General features: G+C 44.6%; 1 protein-coding gene across 20 annotated transcripts in view; it reads right to left on the bottom strand.

Annotated features, from left to right (window-relative positions):
• Nucleotides 1-270: 270 nt before the first annotated feature.
• NEDD4L (NEDD4 like E3 ubiquitin protein ligase) overlaps nucleotides 271-24,650 on the bottom strand; it is a 313,861-nt gene continuing 289,481 nt past the window's right edge. For 11 of the 20 annotated variants that reach the window (XM_033135693.1, XM_033135696.1, XM_033135699.1 and 8 more), the window contains 11 exons: nucleotides 23,966-24,195; nucleotides 22,349-22,470; nucleotides 19,830-19,900; nucleotides 18,062-18,157; nucleotides 12,695-12,768; nucleotides 10,500-10,560; nucleotides 8,760-8,819; nucleotides 8,145-8,252; nucleotides 6,730-6,826; nucleotides 6,136-6,208; nucleotides 271-1,741 (listed from right to left, as the gene is read on the bottom strand). In XM_033135693.1, the coding sequence (XP_032991584.1) occupies nucleotides 1,639-1,741; nucleotides 6,136-6,208; nucleotides 6,730-6,826; nucleotides 8,145-8,252; nucleotides 8,760-8,819; nucleotides 10,500-10,560; nucleotides 12,695-12,768; nucleotides 18,062-18,157; nucleotides 19,830-19,900; nucleotides 22,349-22,470; nucleotides 23,966-24,195 (1,095 nt within the window). In that variant the 3' untranslated portion in view covers nucleotides 271-1,638. The remainder of the gene's footprint in view (nucleotides 1,742-6,135; nucleotides 6,209-6,729; nucleotides 6,827-8,144; nucleotides 8,253-8,759; nucleotides 8,820-10,499; nucleotides 10,561-12,694; nucleotides 12,769-18,061; nucleotides 18,158-19,829; nucleotides 19,901-22,348; nucleotides 22,471-23,965; nucleotides 24,196-24,650) is intronic. The other 9 variants (XM_033135695.1, XM_033135698.1, XM_033135702.1 and 6 more) reach the window with 4 other exon arrangements.

Raw genomic sequence — 24,650 nt, 5'->3', positions numbered from 1 at the left:
AAACAAATGCAGGGCCTGGAACCAGCATTTTTGGCCTTACTTCTGACGGGCAAGAGACTACATCTCTAGTGTCCCCTGACTGCCACGACAGGCTCTAGGACAGGTGAAAAAGGACAGCGGGGTGGCTGAATGCCCACACTACCTCCGGCGTGCCCTTAGAACACGACAGAAGTCTGCAACGAAGACTCCCGAGGGGCACAGAACCAAAGCGCGCGGGCCCGACCGGCGCCACGGCCTGAGCGCGGCGAGTCGAATGGCTCCGCGCACTGTTAGTCTAGCACACAACACACACGGCTGAGGCAACACACAGGATCAAGGCATGCAACATGTCACAGGTACAAAACCGGTTCGGTTAAGTGCATATTCAGTTCATCTTTGAGGAGAAATCACAAGACGATCGGTGGGGGCAGATCTGTAGGCTCAGCTTTACAGCCAGGTTTGTTTTATACACCAGCAGCCAGATTCACTATCGAAAGATATTGCACCAGAAATACGTGTGCAGGGAGAAGAACTAGTCGTCACATTGAATGTCTACAATAAAAAAACAAAAACAAAACAACACATAAACAAAACCAGGGATGACCTCCATGTAGTACATAAAGTGCCTTCGGAATTGGTGCAGTTAGAACAAAAATTGGTTATTTAGCTATTCGCGAATGTGTACAAATAGGAGACGAAACAGACCTGGTTTCCACAGTTTCAAATCAAGCACTAGCCAAGTTTCATTCAAACGTCTCTACTACGAACAGCAAAGGGGAAAATATAATAAAAGAACGACTGTACAGCGTCAGGAAGGGCTAAGTCCTTTCTCTACGAGAAACGACATTCCAAGCCTGTCTCAAATGTGTTGTAGCACACGTAATTACTTCTAAGGAAGAACGGTGTGATGCCTTTGACTCAACACAAAATTTGTCATGCTATGGTACATTTCTCCCAGCCTGTAGCTATTATGCTAAATTTGTACAAAAAAAAAATGCAATATCCAGTTTGTTTTCATTCTGAGTATGGAAAAAATGATCCTTATGCTTAATGTTATATTTTAAAGTCTCTCAAATTACTTGTAAGAAGGTTTTTGGGCAAAAGTCCGCCTTCCAATTCTAATAAAGTCAAGGGGTAGGGTATTAACGTACTTCAAAAATAAAAATGTCACAGACATTAAACCTGGTATGAAATTCAAATACAAAAAAAAAAAATATGCTCACTTTTCCAAGTACATGAGACATCTTTAATTATAATGAAATGAAATGGGAAAATCGGTCTGAATCATTTGAAAGAGTAAACACGAGTTGTAATACTATACCTGCAGGGTGATTAATTCCATTCATTGTCATTATAAAGTATGTAAAATATTTATTAAGGGCTTTGCCTACAGAGGCACAACATAAATAGAATAAGTCCTCCTGAAATGTAATTAGTGTACACATCAACCACTTGATAATTTGCGGTGGAAAAGGCAGGAACGCGACTTGGGACTGGGTTCCCACGTCTGAACTTGGGCGAGTGCCAGGTGAAGGCTCTGCTCCACGAGCCACGCTGTGCAACTGCTCTCCTTCCACCGTCTCTGCAAAGTCTGTTAGGCAAATTCGAAAGTGCAAGCAGGACTTGCTCGATGGACAACTACCCCAGGCCAGGGGGCACTTAATCCACCCCCTCAAATCCTTGAGCGTTTTCCACCGCCATGAGAAGTTTCTCTCGTAAATCTTCGAAGGTTTCATATGGAGGTAAATCAAGGCGATTAAAGCTGCAACGGTAACAAAAGTGTAGGTAAAAAGCCATTGTTATTACCCGTTAGTTATAACAGCGTTTTCCTAGATTTGGTTAAGGGGGCGGCAGTATTTGGTGTTGGAGCAAGAGCATGGAAATGTCTTAACCAAATTCTGATTATCAAAAAATACATTCCAGCGATGAAGCCGTCTTCACCACTTAGGCTATGTAACCTATGGAGCAAAGCATTTTCTAATAGTCCGTGAGACCTCTCTCTACTACAGTGAGATGTGGATCCTGGAAAAATACTGTCGGGACGGAGACACGAGAGGCAAGGTAACTGACATACACTCCCAGATTTCAAAACCTTTGAAACACAAGAGAATCTATTCATCAGGACTTCCGGAGGAATGGAGGCTGTGTCATTTTCTAACACTCCCTAACTCTAACACTCACACGTATTCTGCGTCAGGCTGTGAGCCAAGTGCTTTTCCATGTACAGGCCTAGGAGAGGGGTAGTGTTTTGTCTGTTCGGCAGATGTGGTTCCTGAAGCACAGAGAGGCCAGGTCACTGTGCCCGAGCTCTCACGCTGGTTGCACGTTAGACTCCAGACAAGAGCCAGGCTGTCTGCCGCTCCAGAACCCTAAGGCTAAGCTACCTCCTGCAACCACAGTCAGGGAAAGAACCAACATTTGGAGTGAAAAGCTGTCTCCTCACAAAGCCTACAGAGCTTGGAGGCTTCGTTCAGGGTGTTACAAATCACCCCGGGGGTAGTGAGGCCCTCAGACAAAGGAAGCACACTTGTCTACGAGAGCAAGTTCCAAGTCTGTCTCGGCCCCTTGACATTGGGCAAGTCACCTCCCTGAGTGTGTCTGCTCTTCTGTGCAAAGGGGAAATTGCTTTCAGGGTACTAAAAGGGTCAAATCAGAACATACGCCAAGTGTGCCTGGCACACAGCAAATGCCCAAAGATGGTGACCACTATTATCCTTCATTCACCATTCACTGAGTGCCCACATGAAGCGCAGATTTAGAGCCCCTCACAGAATACATGGCTGTGGGGGTGGGCTGTTGACATGTACCTGTCATGAAAAATGGCCATACACCCTTGCCACAGCTAATGATTTAATAAGGGCTAACGTTCAAGGAGCATTTACCCCTTGTATTGTTAAGTACTTTTCATTTATCACCTTATTAAAGCCTAGCCATCACCCTGTAAGGCAGTTAACGCTTCACCCTTATTTTACAGAGGAGGCATTCGAGGCACAGAGAGGTTAGGTAACTTGTCCAAGGTCACACAGTAAGCAGAACAGCTATTCAGTCCGAAATCCATCTCTAACCACTGTTTGCCTTGTGCCTCAGCATTTAAAACTGCTTCCTGCTGGCACTCAGATACGGTGCCAAGTTTTAAAAGCTAATGACTATCAGTGGCAGTAAAGAAATAGACACATGTCCATGGTGGGCCTTTTAACAACCCCTCAAATGTTTAATAAGAGACACTGAGCTCTCAGATTTCTTAACGGTCACTAAACATTAAAAGACATAGCAGAGAATAACACTTGCCTCTCAAACTGGAGTTCTCAGCTACCCAGGAATCCTAAAAGTAGTTTCGAATTTTTGGTTTTTATTTTGATAATGATCTCGAGTCTTATTTTACCAGTACTAAATACTCCATGTCTGCAGACTGTACTTAAAAGAACTGTTCACAGAAGGTGGCTTTCATCTGAAAGTTAAGTTGGTATTTCACAGTCCAGGACCTGCAATCTCTACGGGGTCTGGAGATGTATTCTTGGATGTCTGTAACCGTTTTTTCCATTGAGTATGACCCATTTCTTAGAATTGCGATGACGGCGATTTGAGTTAAATCACACAAAGCATTTAGGACAATGCCAGGAACATACTAAGTCCTTAATAAGTGTTAATCACCGTGACTTGTGAGGTGACGGGGCTGGGGTCTGGCTCTGGCCTGCCACTAACTGTGTAACCTCATTATCCTTAGTGGGCTTCAGTGTCTTCACATGGAAGATGATTTTTAGAGTCGATCTCAAAGAGCAGGTAGGTCCGTGATTCTCAGTAAAGTATAATTTTAAATATCCAAGCAGTGGCCTTTGAGAGAACAAATAAAGCCCTTTACTATCAGAACTCGATAATGACATCTGAGAGGTTTATGGAAAGCACCCTGAGAAAGAACCAGATCACCCAGCTTTTGTTCTCCTGGTCAATCAGCTTTGCATTTTGAAGCATAACTTGTATTTTACATTTTCATAAAGCGTGGAGGAAATTACACACACACACACACAAAATATATGGCTAAATTTCATTGTGGAACTGGTACTATGAAGCAGCCAGCCGGTTTCCTAACTTATACCGTGTTTCCCCAAAAATAAGACCCAGCCAGACAATCAGCTCTAATGCGTCTTTTGGAGCAAAAATTAATATTAATCTTATAGTAAAATAAGACTGGGTCTTATATAATAAATATAATATAATAATATAATATGATATAATATAATAATATAATATAATACCGGGTCTTATGTTAATTTTTGCTCCAAAAGACACCATTAGAGATGGTGGTCCAGCTAGGCCTTATTTTCGGGGAAACACGGTAGTATGAACCAGGTCCAGGCTGGGGGAGAGAGCCACACAGCAGAGCCAACAGAGTAAGCCCAGCCCTGCCAGCCAGTGCTGCTTGCAACGAGCCTCCTCCTGGCCAGGTGGCAGATAATCTGGCGAGAGCATCATTAGGAAACCTCTCTGGTTGCTTTATTTCTATGACACACAGAGAAGAAAAGAGGCTCGGGCGAGAGCCCACCGTGTTGCCTTCCTCCTGTAGGCAGGCCTCGGTCCTTCCTAGGAGAGAGCAATGATTTTAAACCCTCGCTGTCCGCCTGAACCATCGGGAGAGCTCTGAAAATCCCATGGCCCAGGCCACTCACCAGACCAGCTACGTCCAAACCTCTGTGGGTGGGACCCTGGCATCACTATTTTTTTTAGATCTAGTGTCATGGTTAGAATGCAGATTCTAACTGTGGCAGACCGAAGTTCAAATCCTGTGATTTGGGAATCTGTGAACAGTGGGGTCCTGGGCAAGCTTCCTCATGGCCCATGGGAATGAGAACCTTACACCATAAGGCTGCCATGAAGATGAAAGAGTGCCTGGCCCACGGATGACCGCTGTGCCCGGTCATTTAGCTCTTACCTCTATCTCTCATTATTAGACTATGGGTTTGGGAGTTGTCCATCAACCCCCAGTCCTGGGCTCAGCTCAGGGCTGGCTGCCTCTCCAACAAAGGCTATCACCACCCAGTAAAACTACATTTGAGTCTGGGACTGTTTAGAATGAAAGCTCCAAACTACCAAAACATTCTCTCCTAGAATACAGGCAGAGAATCACAGACAATGACTGTTTCGGGTGTCCGCCAATTTTAGCTGGAGTCAGCTGGCTTTCAAGGGTCTGACGGGGCAACGATCACATATGCATTCTATTCACAGCCACACAAATGGTGTAAACGGGAAGAAACTTTCTAGTGAGGGTCTCAAACAGAAGCCACTTTTTCACGAATACACTTCCATGAGAACTCTCCCCCAGGTGGCACGCTGGTCTCCACCACGGTGCGCTCAGTGGCCCTGTATGGCCTCGAAGCCCTCGCTGCTCACGAGCAAAGGTGGGCTGTGTGTGTGTGGCTCATCATTTCCAGAGGGCCCACTTCCACTCGCTTCCAAAGAGCAAGACATAAAAGCCTGTGGGGAACACCAACGTGAGGAAACTGGAACCTGGATTAGCAAGGGGGCACTGAGTGCTGCCAGGTTCATCTTGCATTGGCTTCACATAACTCTTCAGAGAAACTGGACACCCGCCTCCTTGCCCTGCATCCTGGAGGTCGCTGTGCTCCACCTTAGCTCCCTGGGCTGTGGTCCTGTGTCAGACCTCTTACCATTCTCAGGCCACAATCAGATTGTTACCAAATGCCAGAGACCTATGGGTGATGGATGGCCCTGGAAAGCCTTTTAAAAACAATGTTCCTACAGGGAATTGTACCCCAAGTTCTAAAAAGCCAATTTAATGTTGAAATAAACACCTCATCTGTTTAGAATTTAGGAGCTGTCATCATCTCCATGTTCGATGAATATTAGTGAAATCTCTGCTTCCTAGAGTAATTAGGGCCGGGTAGGGTTGGGAGGAGGAATTCCCCACAGCACGGAGGGCTTAACCCTGTATGTGCCAAACATACCAGGTCCATTCAAAGCTTGCTTTAAGCTTTATCAGCATTCCTACATAATTTATGTTTTCATCGGCACCACTCACATTTCAGACTCTAAGCTATTTCTGGGTAGGGAATGTAGCCTTCTGTAGCCTCTAGCCTTGCAGCAAACAAGCTAAGTATTTAAAATACAGTTTGTTGACAACTGTGCTTTTTTGTCACTCACCATGTGTGAGCTCTGGGCAGTTTTTCAGGACTCCCCCATTGCTCTATTGTAAACAGCTGAGGACCATTGGAACCTAGACAAAAAAAAAAAAGAGAAAAGAAAAAGAAAAATGCTAAGAGTGCTCACGGCAGGAGAGCAAAGCTAAGGTGTGACTCACGAAAAAGGAAGGAGGGTGAGCGGAGACACCGTCCAGGGCTGCAGCATAATATTTACTCTTTAACGCTGGGGGAAGCAGGAGGTTTGCACAACCTCACTACACAGACTCCGCGTCACCTCCAGCATGGAATCAAGCCAAGCTTCACAGATACAACCACATATGGAGGTGCAGACAGCTACTGCCTTTTAGCTGCACGTTGGGAGTTTACATTTGAAACTACTTTTGGTGGGAGAAAATGACATGTGACCTTTATTAAGCAGAGCAGAAAGTGTGATTTTTTAAAAAAATCTATAGTATGGACTGAAGAATTCTGCTTCTTGAAGGTGAGGGGTCCTTTAAGCATTCAGTTTATAATCACATAAATGATTCTGCAAAATGTACTCTTTAAAAATAAACCAAACCAAACCAAAACAAAAGAGACGTAGTATCCTGCTCACCATAAAGTTCGGCAAATCCATTCATAGGTACTCGGGATGTCCCCGTGACAAACTGCAGTAACCGGATACGCTTCTCAGCATCCATCAGCAGCACAGCCTATGAACAGAGGCAGAAGGTCATTATATCCCCACGTGACATTCGGCACACATTGCAGACAGGCAAACTTAACCTTCTTTATATGGCAATGGAAGACCTAGACAGTTGACTCTGAAAAGTCTTTTTTTTTTTTTTTTATGTCCACCATACTACTGGCCTCTCTCATCTTCGAGAGTGAGAGATCATAACGTCTCTTTCTTCTGCCAATAAGTCAAAATAAATGATATAAAAGCAAACTCTTGGATGGCACTGAGCTCAAGTTTCTGTGTGTGAGGCTTGCCAGTTCCCCAAAGTCAATGATAAATAAATATACAGGGTTCGAGAAGTGTCAACCCCAGGGGAGCCCAGGTTAGGGGGTGGAAGTTTCGACTGCAGACAGATTCTCTAAAGATAACATTTTATAAAAAGAAAGAAGAACAGAGATAAGGATAGGCCTCTAAAATCATCTACGTATCTTACATGTCTGAATTATTACAAGAATTGAGTTAGCTTTACTGGTAAGGTTACTTGAACTTGTAAAAAAAAAAATATATATCTAAAATCAAAACTGAGCGAAACTTGGACTAGGATTTGAGATTCTGCTTTTTTTCTTTTTATCTCTATTTCTGCTGGCACTTGAAATGTTATTAAAAATGGACATTCAGAAATTAAAACAAGTGATATGATTTATTATTTCTGCAAAATAATCAGCGTTTCCCCTGTAATTGTTCTTTTAAACTCCATTTACTATCTTTCCCCTGGGCCTACTTATGCCTACTTCACTTTTCTCCTAAGCTAAACAGAATGCAAACATTGGCCCCAAGACAGTAAAGCAAATTTCATGTGTAGCTATCGCCGACTGAAAGACAGAAAAGATCAAAAAGGTTGTTGGAATTAACAACGACAACAAAATATCGGGAAAATGATTTTTTAACTGAAAATGGCATCTTGGAAACGTCAGTCCCGAAGCCCATTTTCGGCCGGAGAAGCCTCCCATTCTTATGGACACTTTGGAGGACTAGTTCCAATTCTTGAATCCAACGACCTCCTTTTTAAGAATCATCCCACTCAATGGGTTCCTCCAACAGAAGTCGCTTTAATCTGGTGGTCAGGGAAAGGCAGTGCACTTTGATAAGGATCAGACCTATCCAGGGACAGCTGTCCACTGGAGTTACAGAAAGACAGCAGGAAGGGCTGCGTCTAGCTCAAGTTTGCGCCTTCTCTCCCCCAGAGCCCCAACTTTCAGCAGCTGGACTGAAGCAAGACCATGGGAAGGACCACGCAGTGCCCTCGGGCTTAACCCAGGTGAGGAGCAGGGCCCCGAAGACCCTGGCCTTACCTTCCAGAACCACTGAATGACAGGGTGGTTCGGGCAGTAGCCGTTCTTGTAAATAGAATGCTGTCTCCAGTCATTCACGTCCACGTCGCCGAGGCCGCACATCAGCAACTAGAAAGGAGAGTGACCACATATAAATGGGGCAGGATGTGAACGCTGAAGACGTCGCACACAGAGAAACGGCCTTTCCTCAGCGTTAGCACTTTGTCGTGTGCCATGCAGGTAAGCTGGCAACTCATAGAAACAAATGAAGGGGGCATGTCTTCCAAATCTGACCTGCCCCCACGGATCACAGACACACGTAAGTACTGAGGGGGACCCATGGCTAGAGCTTGTACAGGCCACAACGTTTCAAACCGGAAATTAAAACTCCAGATCACTCTTTGCCGTCCCCCTCTAATCTGAGCACAGCACTCACAGATTTCCTTGTGCTCCATTTATATTTGCTCTTCTCGGGGCTGTTTCCCCTTTGGAGAGGTTATTTGTCTCAATATTTGAAATACCACCTAAGCTTACTCCCAGCACATCATGGATCAGAGAACATTAAAGTATCATTTGTAAAGCAATGAGATACTTAAAAAAAAAATCTAATTTACACAAAATGTTTACAATACAAACCTCCAGCTCATTTTCATCAAAAATTTTAATCAAATCAATAGGAAGCAGTTCCGTGAATCCCTAAAAGAGAGAGAGAAAAAAATCACCCTAAACACCCTTTTTCTTGAAAGAGACAAATTTTATAGGAAAAACAAACTTTTTGGGTTAGCTAAGAAAAATACATTCTTTACTAATGATTTCTATGCCAGTGACAGTAGCTAGCTGGTAGTTGTAGTTCCAATAAAAACAGCATAGTCACAATATAAAAAATTTGAAAGACAGCAGGATCTGGAAGGTTCAGGTACTTGAGTATGTGTGGAAAGCCTATGAAAACATGGGTTACTGTAGGCAGGCAGAGTCCAAGAGCCCTTTACGACACATGGCTGTGAGTGAGAGTGTCCTGAAATACACAAGCCACAGACGTGCCAGAGAACACGTTTAATGATCAGGCAGCAAAGGCGCCTAAGTGAAACACAAAAGGAGGCAGTGTGATCGGTACAGAAGAGACTGGGGGCTCGGAAACCTGCTTCGGCTCCCAGCCAAGGATCACTAACGAGTACAGGGAGCTAGGGCCACTCTCCGTGCCCCTGGGTCTTGTGTGTGACCACTTTCTGAAAGTACGGCTGGATCCCCTGGGGTGGGGCCCAGGCAGCTGCTTCCTGGGTTTTCTTATCTAAATGAAGTATGAAATCTGCTGTTCTCAAGTACCTCTAACTCACATTTTATGCCTCTACGTCCTGAACATTTCTGAGCATCCTGCCAGGGGCTGGGGCGTATTCACCACATGTCGGTTCCTGAGCTGGAGTATGCTTAGGAGGAGGGCCCCACGAGAACGGCGCCTCGTTTCCATGGAAATTCATAATGTGTGCTTGGGGCTCGTTCCTAGATTCGCTCCAAGTAACTAAAACCCATTACCAAGATTGAAGAAGGAATGTCACTTCTGGTCAAAGTGAGCCTTTTGTTAAATGATGGATCCCCCTCCCATCCCCTCTCCACTAGGGGCCTCTCCCCAGGGGCCTGGGGGCATCACTGACGTTAAATCTTGGGTCTGAGGAGTGCCTGCTTCGCCCTGTAATAGGTGGACGTTGGCACAGGTGGCATGGCATAAGGTATAAACCCAGCTTAAGAAACTGTGTTTCACATGGACCTACATAGGAAAGACAGCTCTGAGGGGCTCTGAAGGCGGCCATGAAGGAAGGGGGGAGGGCACTGGCAGTGGGGCGGGCGCAGCACTGGGCACTGTTTTATGCTACTCAGCCCCGAGTCCTCCAATTTCTGAGAACCTGTCCCCACAGCGCAAGGCACAGATGCATCTCCCAGCCTTCGCTTGCGTACTGCCTGCAACAGCGGGACAGCCAGGGGGTCTAGCCTCTGTGGGGAAACCTGCCCTTCTGGATCAAGCTTGTAAAAAGTTCTCTTGAAAAACAGCCCAGGCGAATTTGTTTTATTTATTTATTTATTTATTTTTATTTTTTTTAAAAATTTTTTTTAGCCCAGGCGAATTTAAAAGAAAGAGAAGCAAAGCAAGAGAACACTAAACAAAAGACAACAAATGAAAGGGTGGCAGTGCAGTGGCTGAATGCTCCCGTCCCAGGGCCGGGTCAGAGGGGTGAGCTGTGCAGTCCTGACCTTTCTGCCATGTCCCCACTCCACGCCCGTCTTTGAGTGCGTGATCATGCCCACCCCACCCCACGTCAAGGAGAAAAGCCATTCTCTCTCAACCTATGACTACAGGTGGGAATCCCAGTGCGCACAGCTTACCTCCAAGAAGGCGTTCATTTGCTTCTGGACCCTGTTCACAAACCTCCATTGGATGACTAAGCTGCAGGAGAAAAGGGGAGTGTTTAAGCACCTTCGTCATTACTAGCACTCATTTTTTTTCTTCACACCTGTGACGGCTTCTCATCAGACATGGGAGAGAAATCCCTACAATGGCAAAGCATGGGAGGGGTTGCCGGGGGCGGGCGTCTGGTGCTGAGGCACACACTGTTTATTAATTCTTTTTGAGAGTAACTGGAACACGTGAAAAATCTAAAATCTTACTGAGGATTTCAAAAGAATAGTTAATTTCTTTTTTTCCCCCCACATCAAGCCTTAGTTGATCAAGTTGCTCTATAAATGCGACCACATGGAGAAAGGGGGCAAAGGTCATGGGGTATAAATACATACATATATGTGCACAATACATGCACACACACACTAACTCGCATATATACACACCCACACAAGTAGGCATACATTTTTAAAGGGAGTACCCAGTACAACATATATTGTCATATGCTTATTTCATTCAAGTATCCACTGTACTGATTTTCAACAATGACTTATAATTTCTCAGCAAAATGATTTACACTAACCTTTCAATACCAAAATTTGGGGAATTAATGGTAAGAGCTCTTTAAGCAACAGAAATGCACTGAAGCCAGTTTCCCTCTGACAGTGTCTAGTGTACAGCAGAATGTATTGCCAGGTGAATCAACTCTGGCTTCATCTAAAGTGTTCCATCATGAGACAGCACAAGGACCTTGTCATAAAGGGCTCTCACCTATAAGGTGGCACCACGGCGATGGCTCTTGAGGACCAGCCCTGCTCACCCGCACTATCCAGCCATATCAGGCTTTACTGTGCCGAGAGCTGCAATCATCAGCCCAATAACCTTTTTCTTGCACCAGAGAAATACAGGAGTCGGGGAGCAGGTAGACATTTCAACTGTCCTTTTTGTCAGTGAAGCTAGCTGAAACTCTGCCCGACCCCACACCCACCTAATTTGAAACCTAAAAGAATTAACTGCAAAGAATGACACACAACACATATCACAATGTCTGAATCCTCAGACTTTTGACCCCAGTCACCTGGGGTGGAGTGGTTTTAAAATCTATTCAAAGCCTGTACTTTCCGAATGAAGACAGTGGTGTCTTCCAGGGTGCTGTCTGCTTCCTGACACTGTCCAAGTTCAGAACAAGTGTGCCAATTAATGTGCACACGTAAGAATGGCAGTATCTTACTTCTTGTGTTTTATTAAGCTCAGCACGCTTTGAACTTGGGCGTGGAGAAGAATTCTGCTGTGTAACGCTCCACGCGTTGTCAGGGTCTCTAAGTAGAGACTCCAACCCTCTCCAGGTCCTCCTAAGTAGGAAGGGCAGTAAATATTCCTTTGCAGATCACACTAAAAGATGCCAACACTCCGAATTAAGTCCGCTGACCAATTACACTGGGAAAAGAGAAGCCCCAACTTGCTGAATCAAAGAAAGAGCCAGGCCACAGCTGGAGCCTGTTAGATGAGCAGAAACCAGGGCCCGGGGACCAAACACTGCTGCACTGACCTCGTCTTTGCTCCAGCGCTAGCGAGGGCAACCTGGCAACCCTTGGAAAATCCCAGAATTGTATGCTTGAAGCATACATATATATCAAATTTGAAAACATGATGTGCCCACAGACAAAGACCTTCTGCCTGGTATAAATGCACTAGGATTACTTCACAGCTGGACTTCCAAAGGACTCAACATCTTATTCCACCAACTGAGGCTGAGACTGGGTTAAGAGAATTACAGATATCGGAAACAGTTCATTATGTTTGCATGTGCTGAATTTCGCCATCCATTTTCACTATTTTTTACTTTGGTTGTTCCTAAATTTACCCACTGTTCTTTGATACTTCATTCCATTGTCGTGATTCTCAATTTTAGACTAGATATCCACATACTCCAAGAGTACCTGCCATGTGACTCAGTAACGTACACCCTTTCCTCCTTCCGCTGCTCCTTCATATGGCAGCAAACTGACGTCATGATATGAGTCATACTTTCCACCCCATAATTCAACTTCCTACTAGCCCAAATCAGCAAGGAAGTCATATTGTTGAAAATATGTCCATATGAACTGTTTTACTAGGCAAGGGATGTCAACCTAATACGCTGTTCAATTCAATAAAAGATAGTAAATATGCATATACGTACTCAATATATTCCCTTTTGTTTTCATTTGTAACCATTATTTCTGACCCATTGGGCTTCAGATCCACTTGATATGTCTGTAATTACAAAGATAAAACAACGATCACCATCATGAAGTTATTCTGTATATTATTACTGAGTAATAATGTCTTACTATAAAAGGAAGATAAGCAAAATTTATTCAGAAATAGTTTATAGTAAAGGGCTTTGTGTACAAGAGAATGTCTAACGAGGTTTTTAAGTTGTTACAATGTCACACATTCAAAGATGTTATTAAAAGCAAATCATGGTTATTTATGAGTTTCAATTATTCTTTATACATTTAGCAACAATGGAAAGGAGCAACATTTTTTTCATCTGCTATTCATTTATTAAGAAATTAATTATGTTAACAGAAAAGACAGGGTACATTCATCAAGATGACCGAGATCCAAATTCTAATGGATTTTATTTGTTTCTGAAAATTAGATTTCATAGTCATAAAAAAGATATGTTGAATTGCTTTCAAAGAGGCAAAATGCAGGGACTTAAAAGAAAGAACCTGAAGAAACGAAGCTGGAGACATGGCTTTACCTGATCATAAAGAGCTAAGCAGCTGAAATTAAGGTATGGCTTTCTCCTGTGATGTGGGCCAGCCCTGGCTTAATATCAGTGAATACAAAGCAATAAACGGCAGAAGGGCAGGGAGGGAGAGGCCGACTGTTTTACAAATAAAATGTTTATTCTCATAAAAATCTTGAAAAAAGAAAGAGGAATAAAAAATACCACTCACAACTCCCCTATTCAAAGATAACCACATCAGTATTTTGGTGGGATTCCTTTCAGTCTCCCGCCCCCAGCCCCCACATACACACACACACCCAGCTACATCTGAGAGTAAGCCACGCCTGAAGGAGGAGGTTTTCCAGAATACGTTTCCAGCTTACATCCATCACGAGGGACAGATTCCAGTCTGTACTGACATCTTGCTTTGGCAGAGGCCCACGTTCAGCCTTCGTGCTCCCCCCTGCCACACACACCCAGGGACAGGCTGGCCTCTCTGACCTGAACACTTAGATCTTGCTTATCGCCAAAGGTTTGCTCTGATTATGCACTTGATTATTGTCCCTATTCACATTGAGATAGCTTTCCCAATCAGAGCACATTGATCTAGTCCCTTCACATGTTTTTCTTTATTTGGGAAGTATCTGGGTTTTCCACCACAAGACGGAGCTCCATTTTTCAAAATGTCAGCTCAACTCTTTACTTTCCCAATATGGACTTGAACTGTTACTGTATTTTCAGTTTTGTTCAAATCCTTCCTCCCTGCCCGCGTTCCCTCTCTCCACTGCGGTCTTTCCATCTCATCCAGTTTTCCCCTGTGGTTCTCTGTTCTTGTCCTGGACAGGTCATGGCAGCTCTTGAGTCTATTACACAGTTTGGCTTAGGGAGTGGGTGGGGATGCTTCTTATGGTAAAATATTTTCGGTTCTTTGACAGTTATTTGGAAGTTTGTGGACAATATTTATTTATACTTTTGCAGTATTTTTTAATAAACTCGTGAAGGTTCCCCACCCTTACCCCCCCACCATTCCTTCCTCCTCAAAGATTGTCTTGCTGTTCCCCTCAGGAATGAAGTCTTTCCAGCAGATCCACACCAAATGACAAGTTAATAAACCCAACCCCAGTTCTGGGTACTGAGAGGCTTCCAGCACCGATCAGCTATAATAAGATAGAATTTTTTCTGGGCGTTGCAATTTCCAGAGGGCTATTAAATTACAGGGTCAACCACAGATGAAGTTGGGTGGAGAGGGGGAAGGAGAAAAACATCTGTTGCCCCCAAAAGCTGATGAAAAAGAGCCAAATCAGCCAGTGTTGCTGAGTGTGGAGAAATGGTTCTTCCGACATCGTTGGTGGGATTCTAGTGATTTCATCCCTTTTGGAAGATAACTTGGCAACAGGCATCAAAATTTTGATGTGCATATCCCTTTTCATAGTAATTTCTCTTGGAATTTATACCAAGGCAAAAATTGGTCAAGTGTGCAAAATATGTATTTTCAGGTATAATCACTGTACTGTTTATAGAGTGAAATACTTGAAATGGCCAAGATGCCTATCAACATGCTTAAAAAGTATATGATCAATGAAATGGAATTCACTGTAGCCACTAAAATGGTATATATATTGATATTTACTGACATGGAAAGGTATCTAGGATATACTGAGTTAAAACTACGCATTGGACACTTCCATTTCTGTAAAAAAACATCTTATATGCATGTGTTTACAGAGAATAATTCTGAAGATATAAATCAGAATTTTAATTGTGATTTTTCTCTAGGTGGTTGGTACTCGAAGTGATTTTTTTTTATTGTGCTGGCTTTAATTTTATTTTAAAGATTAATCTTTTGTAATCAGATAAACTACGTACTAAAATAATTTTTGTGTGTTTTTTTTTAAAGGGACTATACTATTCATACCAAGCTAGGAGGTCAAACCACCATGGGTCTGAGGGCAGCGGTCTGGTTTTGTGGTTGGTTCTGACCGAGGGTTTCTGCAGGCGGCAGTGACAGATGGCTCAAGGAGAGGCAGAGGAGGGGTGTTTTCAGGTCTGCTCCCTACGCATCAGGGGTCAATTCTCAGAGCCTGGCCATCAGTGCCTCTCAGTCCAAGCCTTCCACAGTGTGAAATGTGCACCCTGCTTGCTCCTCCCTGATAACACTCTAGTGGGTAGTAGTTTACAGCTTCTGTGCAAATGCCACTTTTTAAACTGGCTTCCAGGGACTGGACTGCAGACTGCTTCCTGTGGCCCAGGTGCCATATTAGGCTCGTCACAGGGGAAATCACTGCCGTTCCTACTAGGCAGGTACCATCACCTCCATTGTCTCGCTGAGAGGGAGGCTTGGCAGGAAGTGGAGAGAGCCTGGGTCAAGCCTGAACTGGTCTGACGGCAAAGCCCACACTCTTATAATGGGATCAGCCTGATTCTTTGTGCATAAACGTCTTGGGCTGGCCTCCACCTCTGCCTGTACATTCTAAGTGTAGCCTTCTTGTGTTTGTGTGTTTCCCTGCCACTTCACACCTGCTAATTTCAGACAGCGCTGCTATAGGAGGGGATGGACTGAACGTGCTCACAGACCATGCTGCATGTGCCACTGAGGCCACCTGCCGGCCCGGCCAGATGAGAGAAGCAGGGACTGTCCAATCAGGAGTGCAAGTCCAACAGGGGGCCTGTGTCAACCCTCGATTCCCATAGGTGACGTTAAGGGCCAAGCTCAGGAGCCAATCCTGCTAGAGAGGCTGTGGCCAAGGCCCAGGCAGGCAGACTGCTCTGACGGGACACAAAGGCAAGGAGAGATGGAGCCAGTGCTAGAACCCAGGTGTGCTGCTCCTTGGGAGCATACGCTTCTCCACCTCCTCTCTGGGGGTTCCCTGCCACCCCCGACCATTTCCCCACGACACACTGGGCCAGCATCAGCACTGTCTTGTCTATGAATTCTTTAAGGACCCAGCACGCAAAGCACTAACACGGTACTCACTAAGTACTTGTGGGGAAAAAAGGCCTATTTCTGTAAGTCCACTGGCCCGAGGATGAACTTAACTCTCTTCTTAAAGAGTATAAAGACCAGAGGAGTTGTGACTCACAGCTGAAACACTGGATTCACACGCTTCCCCCCAATCTTTCCAAGATGCCTTATGCCCAGTGTCTGAGGAATTTGCTGAGAAGCTGCTTGAATCACATGGAGTGTACTGGACTTGGCCAGGCAGGTTTGGCTCTTCTTCTCCCATGCCTGGCGCTCCACGAACCCTGTGGGATGATCGTGAGGGGCCGGATCTTCCTCATCCTCCCGGCCTCTCCCCGCAGACATGGAAGCGAGTGACCATACTGAGAGAACTGCGTCAGCCCACCTTTCTACTTTTGCATTTCCTGTAGCCGCCATCCATTTCCTTGACCTGGTCTCTGAGGAGCCAGGGCCTCCACCCTTCCTGGGTCCACTTCCACATTGGGCTCTGGGGCCGGTTCTTTCTAATTTCTGCCAGGACCTTGCTCTGTCCCTCACCTTTCTCTCCTATTTCCAGTTTCTGCCTTTTCACTCACTCCCTTTCCCCAATCCAGTGTTTCTCAGCCTATTTTCATGAACGCCCCCTAAGGAGCTTTTATAGCTCCCCTTCCCATTTGGCCCCTTTCTCCCATGCAATCTTAATAAAGAGATCCACAGTCCGTCTGTGATATACACTGTTGACCTCTGGAGGTCCACAAACCATTGGAATGGCTGAGACTTTCGTCTGCCCAGAACCAATGTTTGCCCCCTTGGGGCACTGGCTCCTCCGTTGAGAATGTATGCCTTCGGCTAACTCATGCCTGGTCCTGAAGAATTTTCCTACAGGCCCGGTGCCCATTTTCTGCTCCTCCCTCCTGCACGGCTTCTTAAAAGCCCACATTTCTAGTGCCTCTTCAAAACAACCAAATCAGATGCTGCTGTACTGAAGTTGCAGTAAGAATTTCTCCTTATTCAAGCTCTAAAAGGGAGCCTCCTCCAGGCAGGGTGTGTGCATGTGTCTGTGTGTGTCCATGATGGCGTGGGTATACGGTTTATTCTTTCTGCTTGGCATGGGACAGTTGTTCAAACAGGTTGATCTCTGTTCGTCTGAAATGCTATTTACGGTAGGCCCCAGAAACCAGCAGCTCCAGATTCTCATCAACCATTAAGAAAACAAATGGCAAAATAATGGCAACAGCTGCAATTTCATACATGAAGTGACAGATACCGCCAAACTTCATGGCCTGGTATTTCTACTTGTGGAATGAAACAAATAAAAAAAAAAAACCGCAGCTCCAAGCACCGAGGAAGGCCGGATGCATGGCATTTCAGTTCTGTGGTAACTTCAGTCTGCCGAAGAAATGATGGCATCTATTGGCGCAAGACAGGCATGGGTTTCCTCTATGGGTTAGAATAACCTGCAACGCAGCCAACAGTTTTGCCGAGGACTCAAAGAGGTGAGGGTGTCTTACGTGTCTCATTGATGCTCACGGTTTTGGTTCAACAACTCTATTCTGAGTGCCGACCCGGTAGCAGGCAGTCTGCCGGGTGGTGAGCCAAAGGCAGACCCAATGCTGCCATCACTAAGACTGAGCCTGGTGGGAGAGGCAGATGCTAAGCCCCGAGTCATACAAATAAATGCAAAGCCATCCATGGCATATGCCACAGGGAAACATGGGAGATACCCTGAAGTAATATGGTCTGGGGTCAGGTGAGTCAGCTCTATTGAGGAAGAGACCTGTGAACTGGGGGGTTGTTTTCAATTGTCCAGCAAAATTGTGTTACAACCGGTGAAGCAGCAAAGACTCTCTGAAAGTCAAAGAGGGGATCCTGGGGTTCCCCACACATACCTGTCCAAAGTTTTCTTCATCGATACAGAACATGAGGTCCAGTTCAGTAGGATCATTCTCTAGGATCCATTTCAAAGAGTTGTAATATTCACTATCCTATAGTAATGACACAGAAATTACAATTAGGCTTTTTTCCACCCAAAAGACAAACTTGTTTGACTTTAAATAATTAAGTCCTTCTAATTAATTCTATTCAGACAGGTCAAGAATTACATTAGTCACTAATGTAATGTTTTCTGCTCCACCCCAAACTTATTCTACCCCTTTAATTTAAAATACAAACCAAAAAAATGTTTTAGTAGCCACAGGGGTTTGTAGGTGAATACTGTCCTGTGTAGAGGAAGCAGCCTGCTCTGGATGGCGGTCATCAAATTATAAAATTGAACGTGCAGAGATTAATATACTTCCCGTCTTTTAAGAGGGAAAACATCAGAGGACTATAGGAAGGACAGAGAACATTCTGAGTATCAGCGGTTGTAAGTCACGCCCCTCGCTGTGCTTGTACAAATCGGGGTGAGCAAATGGGATGGCTGCTCTGGTGTCAGAACCCAGAACACAAGCCGCAAAGGCCTGGCCTCCTGCCCCAGGGACTCTGGTGCTGGGACCTGATGGGCTCTGAGAAGGCAAAACAGAATGTGTGCACCATCTGGCCACATGGGGTACAAAATTAATTTAGACTTAGAAAAATGTCTGTGTTCCTAGCTTCCTCATTATGCAATAATAAAAGCATCAAACGTTAAGTTCAAGGTAAAGTTGAAACAAAAAAACGGAGACTGGTACTGTGGCTCTGTCAAGCAAACCTCCCGTGGGAAAACCAGGGGAGAGGATACAAGTGCTCTGCAGCGTCCTCCTCTGCTTTCACACAAACGTGATGTGCAGAAACGGTGATCAGTCCTGGTAAGCAATGAGAATATGGTGCATGAACCCAACTACACAAGAGACACACACAGTTTGCACCACAGCAAGGCCAAGGGTATCCAGACCCTCTGACTCGAGTGACAGACTGTGAAAGCAGAGCTGCAGATACTCTAAGGGACAAAGAGGCTTCTCGATGGCCCTGTATGTGTGTGTGTGCTGGGGTTTGGGCAAATACCCCTAGGCTTAGAGGTGAGACGGTGGAGGTACAGTTAAATTAAAAGAAAAACCGAAGCAAACAGTAGGTGAAGAAAAGAGCATCAGTTTTTGTTCTTGTAGAAAACCCTTTCAGCCTAGATAAAATCAGTGAAGTGCAACATGGAAACCCAAATCACTTTCCAGAAAATATATCACAGCATTCATTTTCTAATTCGTTTTATTCCTCTCCACATGTAGTGGTCACTTACCTTTCCACGTCTAGGGTGACTGTGTGTACCCTTCCCTTTCTCTAGGCTTTTGGCCTGTGTCCCTGACATTTTTTGAGATCAGAAGACAGAGGGACAGCAGATGAATCTCTGAACATTCAGTACTAGCACTTTTCGATGGAAAACAAGGGCTACAATGAGGTCTCCAGATGAGTCTTGGATTGAATTTAGTCACCCCAGCCCTGGCTAAGCAGAGGTAACTGACATGTGGCTGTATCCAACCCAAGTACCACACTTCTAGTTAATGGGAACGACTTGGTTAGAAAAATTAGGGAGATCAATTCACTTCTCGAACAACGAAATGCTTTGTTCACACTGAACGATGACACCCATAAAAACCGCTGTGACTACAGCATGGTCGCAGCTACTTTTCTGTAAAGCACGAGTGGCCTGTGGTGCCCAGTGGGAGTGATCTGTTATTTACTCACCACGGATTCCATGTCATTCAGAGTTATCTGCTTTCCCAACATCATTTTGTAAAATGGTCTAATGAAGAAACCTAAAATATGATGAAAACAGGGGTTAGTTTCAAATCTTTGATACTGTTGTGCACGAGAAATGACATACAAGATTAACAGGCCTGCCATTTGAATGAAGGACCAGGACAGGACCGACAAAGTCTTTCTATAGGAATTTGTGACCGAGGAGATGAGGGCCCGTTTTTTGGGGGAGACAGGTAGTAACAAGGGCAGTGACCCTAATAGAGGTGGTACCGCAGAAAGGGGTCACAAAGGCTCCTGGGAGGTGACAAACAAGCCTCAAGGCCCAACGGCAGTTTGCAGTGTAAACAAGGCACATGAACAGAGGAGAGAGGGCACTCCAAGCAGAGGGATAAGACCGGGACTTGCCAATGGTCTGTGAGGACGGACGCACAGGGTGTCCTGGGCAGGACAGGCCAGAGAAGTCACTGGGGAGTGTGCCGCTTGCATGGGGTGCTGGACAGTTTGGGCCACGGCCTGAGGGTCACAGGGAGGCACTGAAAGGCCAGGTGAAAATTCCGTCTGCATTTCAGTAGCACTGCTTAGGCAGAGACCACTTAGAAGGCTGTGCAATCCTCCAGGGGAGGGCTGATGAAGCCTGAGGCAGGCAATGGTGGCAGAGACAAGTCCACCACCACGCGCGGCCACCTTGTCCTAAGGCAGGTGAGTATCACACACCTCCTCAGCGGGGGCACTGGCAGCCATCCCCACCCCCCATCTAATCAGTCACCAATCCTTTGCAGCTTATTCCCACTCTCACTGGCTCAGGGCGGCCCGAGGGCTGCAGACTCAAACACCTCTGGTGTCTAGGGAGATAGAGAATGAAGCTGATAGAAGGGAGTATGTGTGCTCTGCCTCTGGGGGCACTCCTGTTTTTAAGAAACTAAAGACACTGCTGGCCACACACTCTGTGGTCATCCTGGCTCTCAATTTTGTAATTCCTCACGTACGCTGGCATCACCTGTTGCAGCGGTCTCCTAGACACCCCCATTTGTTCCTGCTTCTCTCGTTACTCCCTCCGCGGAGTCTTCCCTTGGCCAGCCCTTCCTCTTCTGAAATGCTCCAGCCGCTAAATGCTCAAATCCTACCCTCTCTGCAAGGTATGCCTGATACTGGTAAAGCGCTCCCAGACGAACCAGTGTCTCCTGGGAGTTCTCCCCGTGTTCACTTCTGCTCGGGCTCTATCACTTTGAGATAGACTTTCTTCTGTTTTTTTCCCCACTAGACTGTAAGTTCTCTGAGGTCAGGACCACATTTTCTCTATATTTCTTGGGCAGTAATGAGGAGGAAAAACAGGAAGGGGATGAGATGGAAATCTTCTATTTCCCTACAGCAACTAAGAATGTCTTCTCACTTGGCAGAAGGTAAATAAAATGGCCTTCTAAGAAAAGGCTGAAACGAATTTTATCAGTGGAAACAGTCTATGGTGTGATTCCAACGTTGCATATGAAAATATATTCACAGGATACACATATACAGAAAGAATACAGTTTCTTTCTCATCAGAGAAAAGTGCTTATTTCCCCCACTTAACGTACAATATTGAAATCAAGGATCAAAATCAGCTAGCAGTTACGAGTAAAAATATATTAAAGGCTAAAGTACAGAGGATACATCAATTATTTATTAGACTAGCTAAGCTTCTATAGATGCAATTAACATAATTCCCCTGGAAATTTCTACAGACTATAATGTTAAATTCAAAGCTTACTCTCTCTCTTCCATCCTCAACCATTTCACCCCCAAATCCTTCAAAAACATTACTGAATCTCCTCCCTCACTGATTTCTACAGTGTGCTCTTACTTTTGAAACGACCAAAGCCACTAGAAGTCTCTATTATAAGCCTAGAGATATAATCAGGGAGGGGGCTTCATTTCTAACTGTCAAGGTTCCTTGAAATTCTTCCATGACTAAAATGCTCTAAGTGAGAATGAGATGATTTTGTGCCATCTGTTTCAGCAGTGGTCCCAGGGTCAGGGACTTAGCTGAGTTATAAACATTGCTTTGAAATTAGTTACAGTCTTTTCTCATTCAAAAAATTAATAAAATTTGTGGATAAATGAAACAATAGCAGGATATTGGGTGAATGACATCATTTTAATTAACTTTTCAATTAGTTTTCCATCTGTCACCAAATCGAGCTCTCACTAAAGGAAAGTTATTCTGGAAAATAGAAAATGCACAATTACAGAATGTTCTGTGCTTCACACCAGGTTTTTTTTTTTTTTTGTAAAAAATTTTTAAACTGTATGTTCACACTATGTCCTCAGTGCTCAAATTAAAATGACATCAGGGAAAAGAACCTCCGTTATGAGCAAAACATAAAAATAATTTATTGAAATACACAGAACCAGTGAAGCTTTTCTTAAAATCTATGACGTAAAAGATAAGACACCTAACAAGGAACCACAAACAGCACTGAGCGCTGTCCACTATTTTTATTACTTCAAGACTTTTTAATAACTTACCATCTAAAAGTTTCCCATGAAATACTGCCAGACCAGCAACTCTTCCAATAAAAGTGAAGTAGGACAAATGGTCTTCATTACAGAGGCCTGAATTGGGATTGATCTGAAGTGTGTAGTTGTCCCTTTGGGGAGGAAGAGACAGAAAAAGCCCGATCATATTTTTCAGTAAGAAATGCAAGAATTTGAATTCTCCTTTGCCACCTGTCATTAAGCTTTTATAGTGCGCGTGCAAACTTTCTGCAGCTGATGGGGAAAGGCATAAGCTAGAGAACGTGACTTACCGTTTAGTTAGCCCCTTTCCATGACCAATGACCAAGGTCTAACAGAGCTGGTGCATATGCCCTATATGAGTTAAACCATAAGAAACTGTTGATACTTGACTATTTTTGAGGAACAAAAATGTCAATTTCATATGGGTCCGCCAACATCTTGGGAAGATGCAAAATGCCACGTAACAAAGGGACTGCACATGGGAGTACTTTAGTTTGTCTCCGTGAGGAGGAGGCTTCATTCCTTTGAGAGGCTTCTGGTTTGGGGATTAAGATTTTCCCTACGGGTCCAACCTTTGGTTCGGCCCCCACTGTACCCTGAAAAGCCCCAAGGCCACTGGGAGACGCATACAGCTGTCTCAACAATGTAAACCACAAAATGTTTGTACGTCCCTAATTGGCCTTCTTTGGTCTCAAAATCATGAAGATTGGTGTTTTCAAATTGGGCTCTATAGACAGATCCCTCCGGGAATACAGGTGAGAGATGAGGATCTAGTCTCCCTACCCTGTCCGCTGTTTGAATGGTTTCTCTCAAGTTTACATAGCTGGCTCTCTCATGGGACTTGGTAACAAGCATGACAAATAAGCTAGGCAATTCCTGGCTAGAGCAACTGGCTAGGATACTGAGGCTGCTTTCCAAAATAGCCCCTAGGAGACTGGCACCAGGTGGAAGATGTGGATGAACCCATGTCCCCTTAGAGAATGGGTTGCCTTTCCTCAAGGTCAACAACTATTCTACAGGGGGCTCAGGTCCATCCTACGCGTTTGGAGGTTCCACACCCTGGGGGAGGAATGCTTGGCCTTGTAAGCAGCCAGCATTTGATTCCTGAGAAAGCGGTTGAATCTCTTAGTTTCCATGCCTGGCAATGGTGAAATCCTAATGTAAGAGAGGATCTGGTTCTTTCGTCACAGGACCAGGGCATGGTCCTTTGGGCTCTGATGAATGCTCCTCAAAGCCACCATCATTTGTCTTTAACTGGTATAACTTCAGAAACTACTTTTGTTCATAAGACAACGATGACAACGGCGACTTTCTGAATTATGACACTGAAAAATTGTCCTGAATTAAATAATGTTACCAATGAAAATTGCCTCGTGTTCCTTACCATAAGTACCCAGCCCATTTTCAATTTCAATTACACGAACCCAACAGACAAGAAAAAAATCATGTTTAGGTGTTCTCAGAGTACACACATTATTTCACCCGGCAGCATCAGAACCTGTTCTAGACGTATAAAGGGTGGGTGGGTGGGTTAACTCATTGCAAATGAGTGAGCTGCTTCTTCTTTTGTGACGTTTCAATTCATTAAGAATAAAACTGTGTCAGTGGGGACACATTCTAACTTACGTGGCAGAGTACTCAAAGAGGCCATAGTAGGGGTTGAACATCTCTTTGGACAGCAGGAAGAACCATTCTCTGGCCACGCCCCCATAGTCAAGACCTTTCTCTGATTCAAACTCAATCCACAGTCTAGCTTTTAGGACATCTGGTCTTTTCACAGACATGATTCTCCGATAGGACTCTTCAAAAATGTTATTTCTGTGAAGCTTCATTTCAAACCTATTTGGAATATCAGCCTACACAAAAGAAAAAATTAGCACATGATCATACAGTAAATATACACCTTACTTTCTAATAGAAAAAACAACAAAGAACAGAAATAATGGCAGTCTTCAAATAAACAAGCTGTGACGAATGGTTCCGACTGAGGTTTTCTCCTTGATGGATTTTTCTTCAGAGGCACAAAAGCTTCACTGTGACAGTCAGGATGAGACACACACAGCCTCCACCAGCAGCTGTTAGCTTGAGCCAGAGACTATGCTGAGTAGAAGACAGTCATACTCTCCCCCTTTTCTAAACAACTGTGGGACACTTATCTACCCACCAGCAACTGAAATATGGTCAACTCTATATACTGTTTCTGTCAAAGAAAGGGACTTTAGTCCAGGTAATCAAAACCCATCAACAATCCCCACCTGGGCAGAGATTCCAGCTGGCAGGTGGGCTCCACGATGCCTATGAGCTAATTCCG

Source organism: Rhinolophus ferrumequinum, chromosome 19 (assembly GCF_004115265.2).
Source record: "Rhinolophus ferrumequinum isolate MPI-CBG mRhiFer1 chromosome 19, mRhiFer1_v1.p, whole genome shotgun sequence".
NCBI classification, from domain to species: domain Eukaryota; kingdom Metazoa; phylum Chordata; class Mammalia; order Chiroptera; family Rhinolophidae; genus Rhinolophus; species Rhinolophus ferrumequinum.
This window is presented reverse-complemented; position numbering and strand designations above follow the sequence as displayed.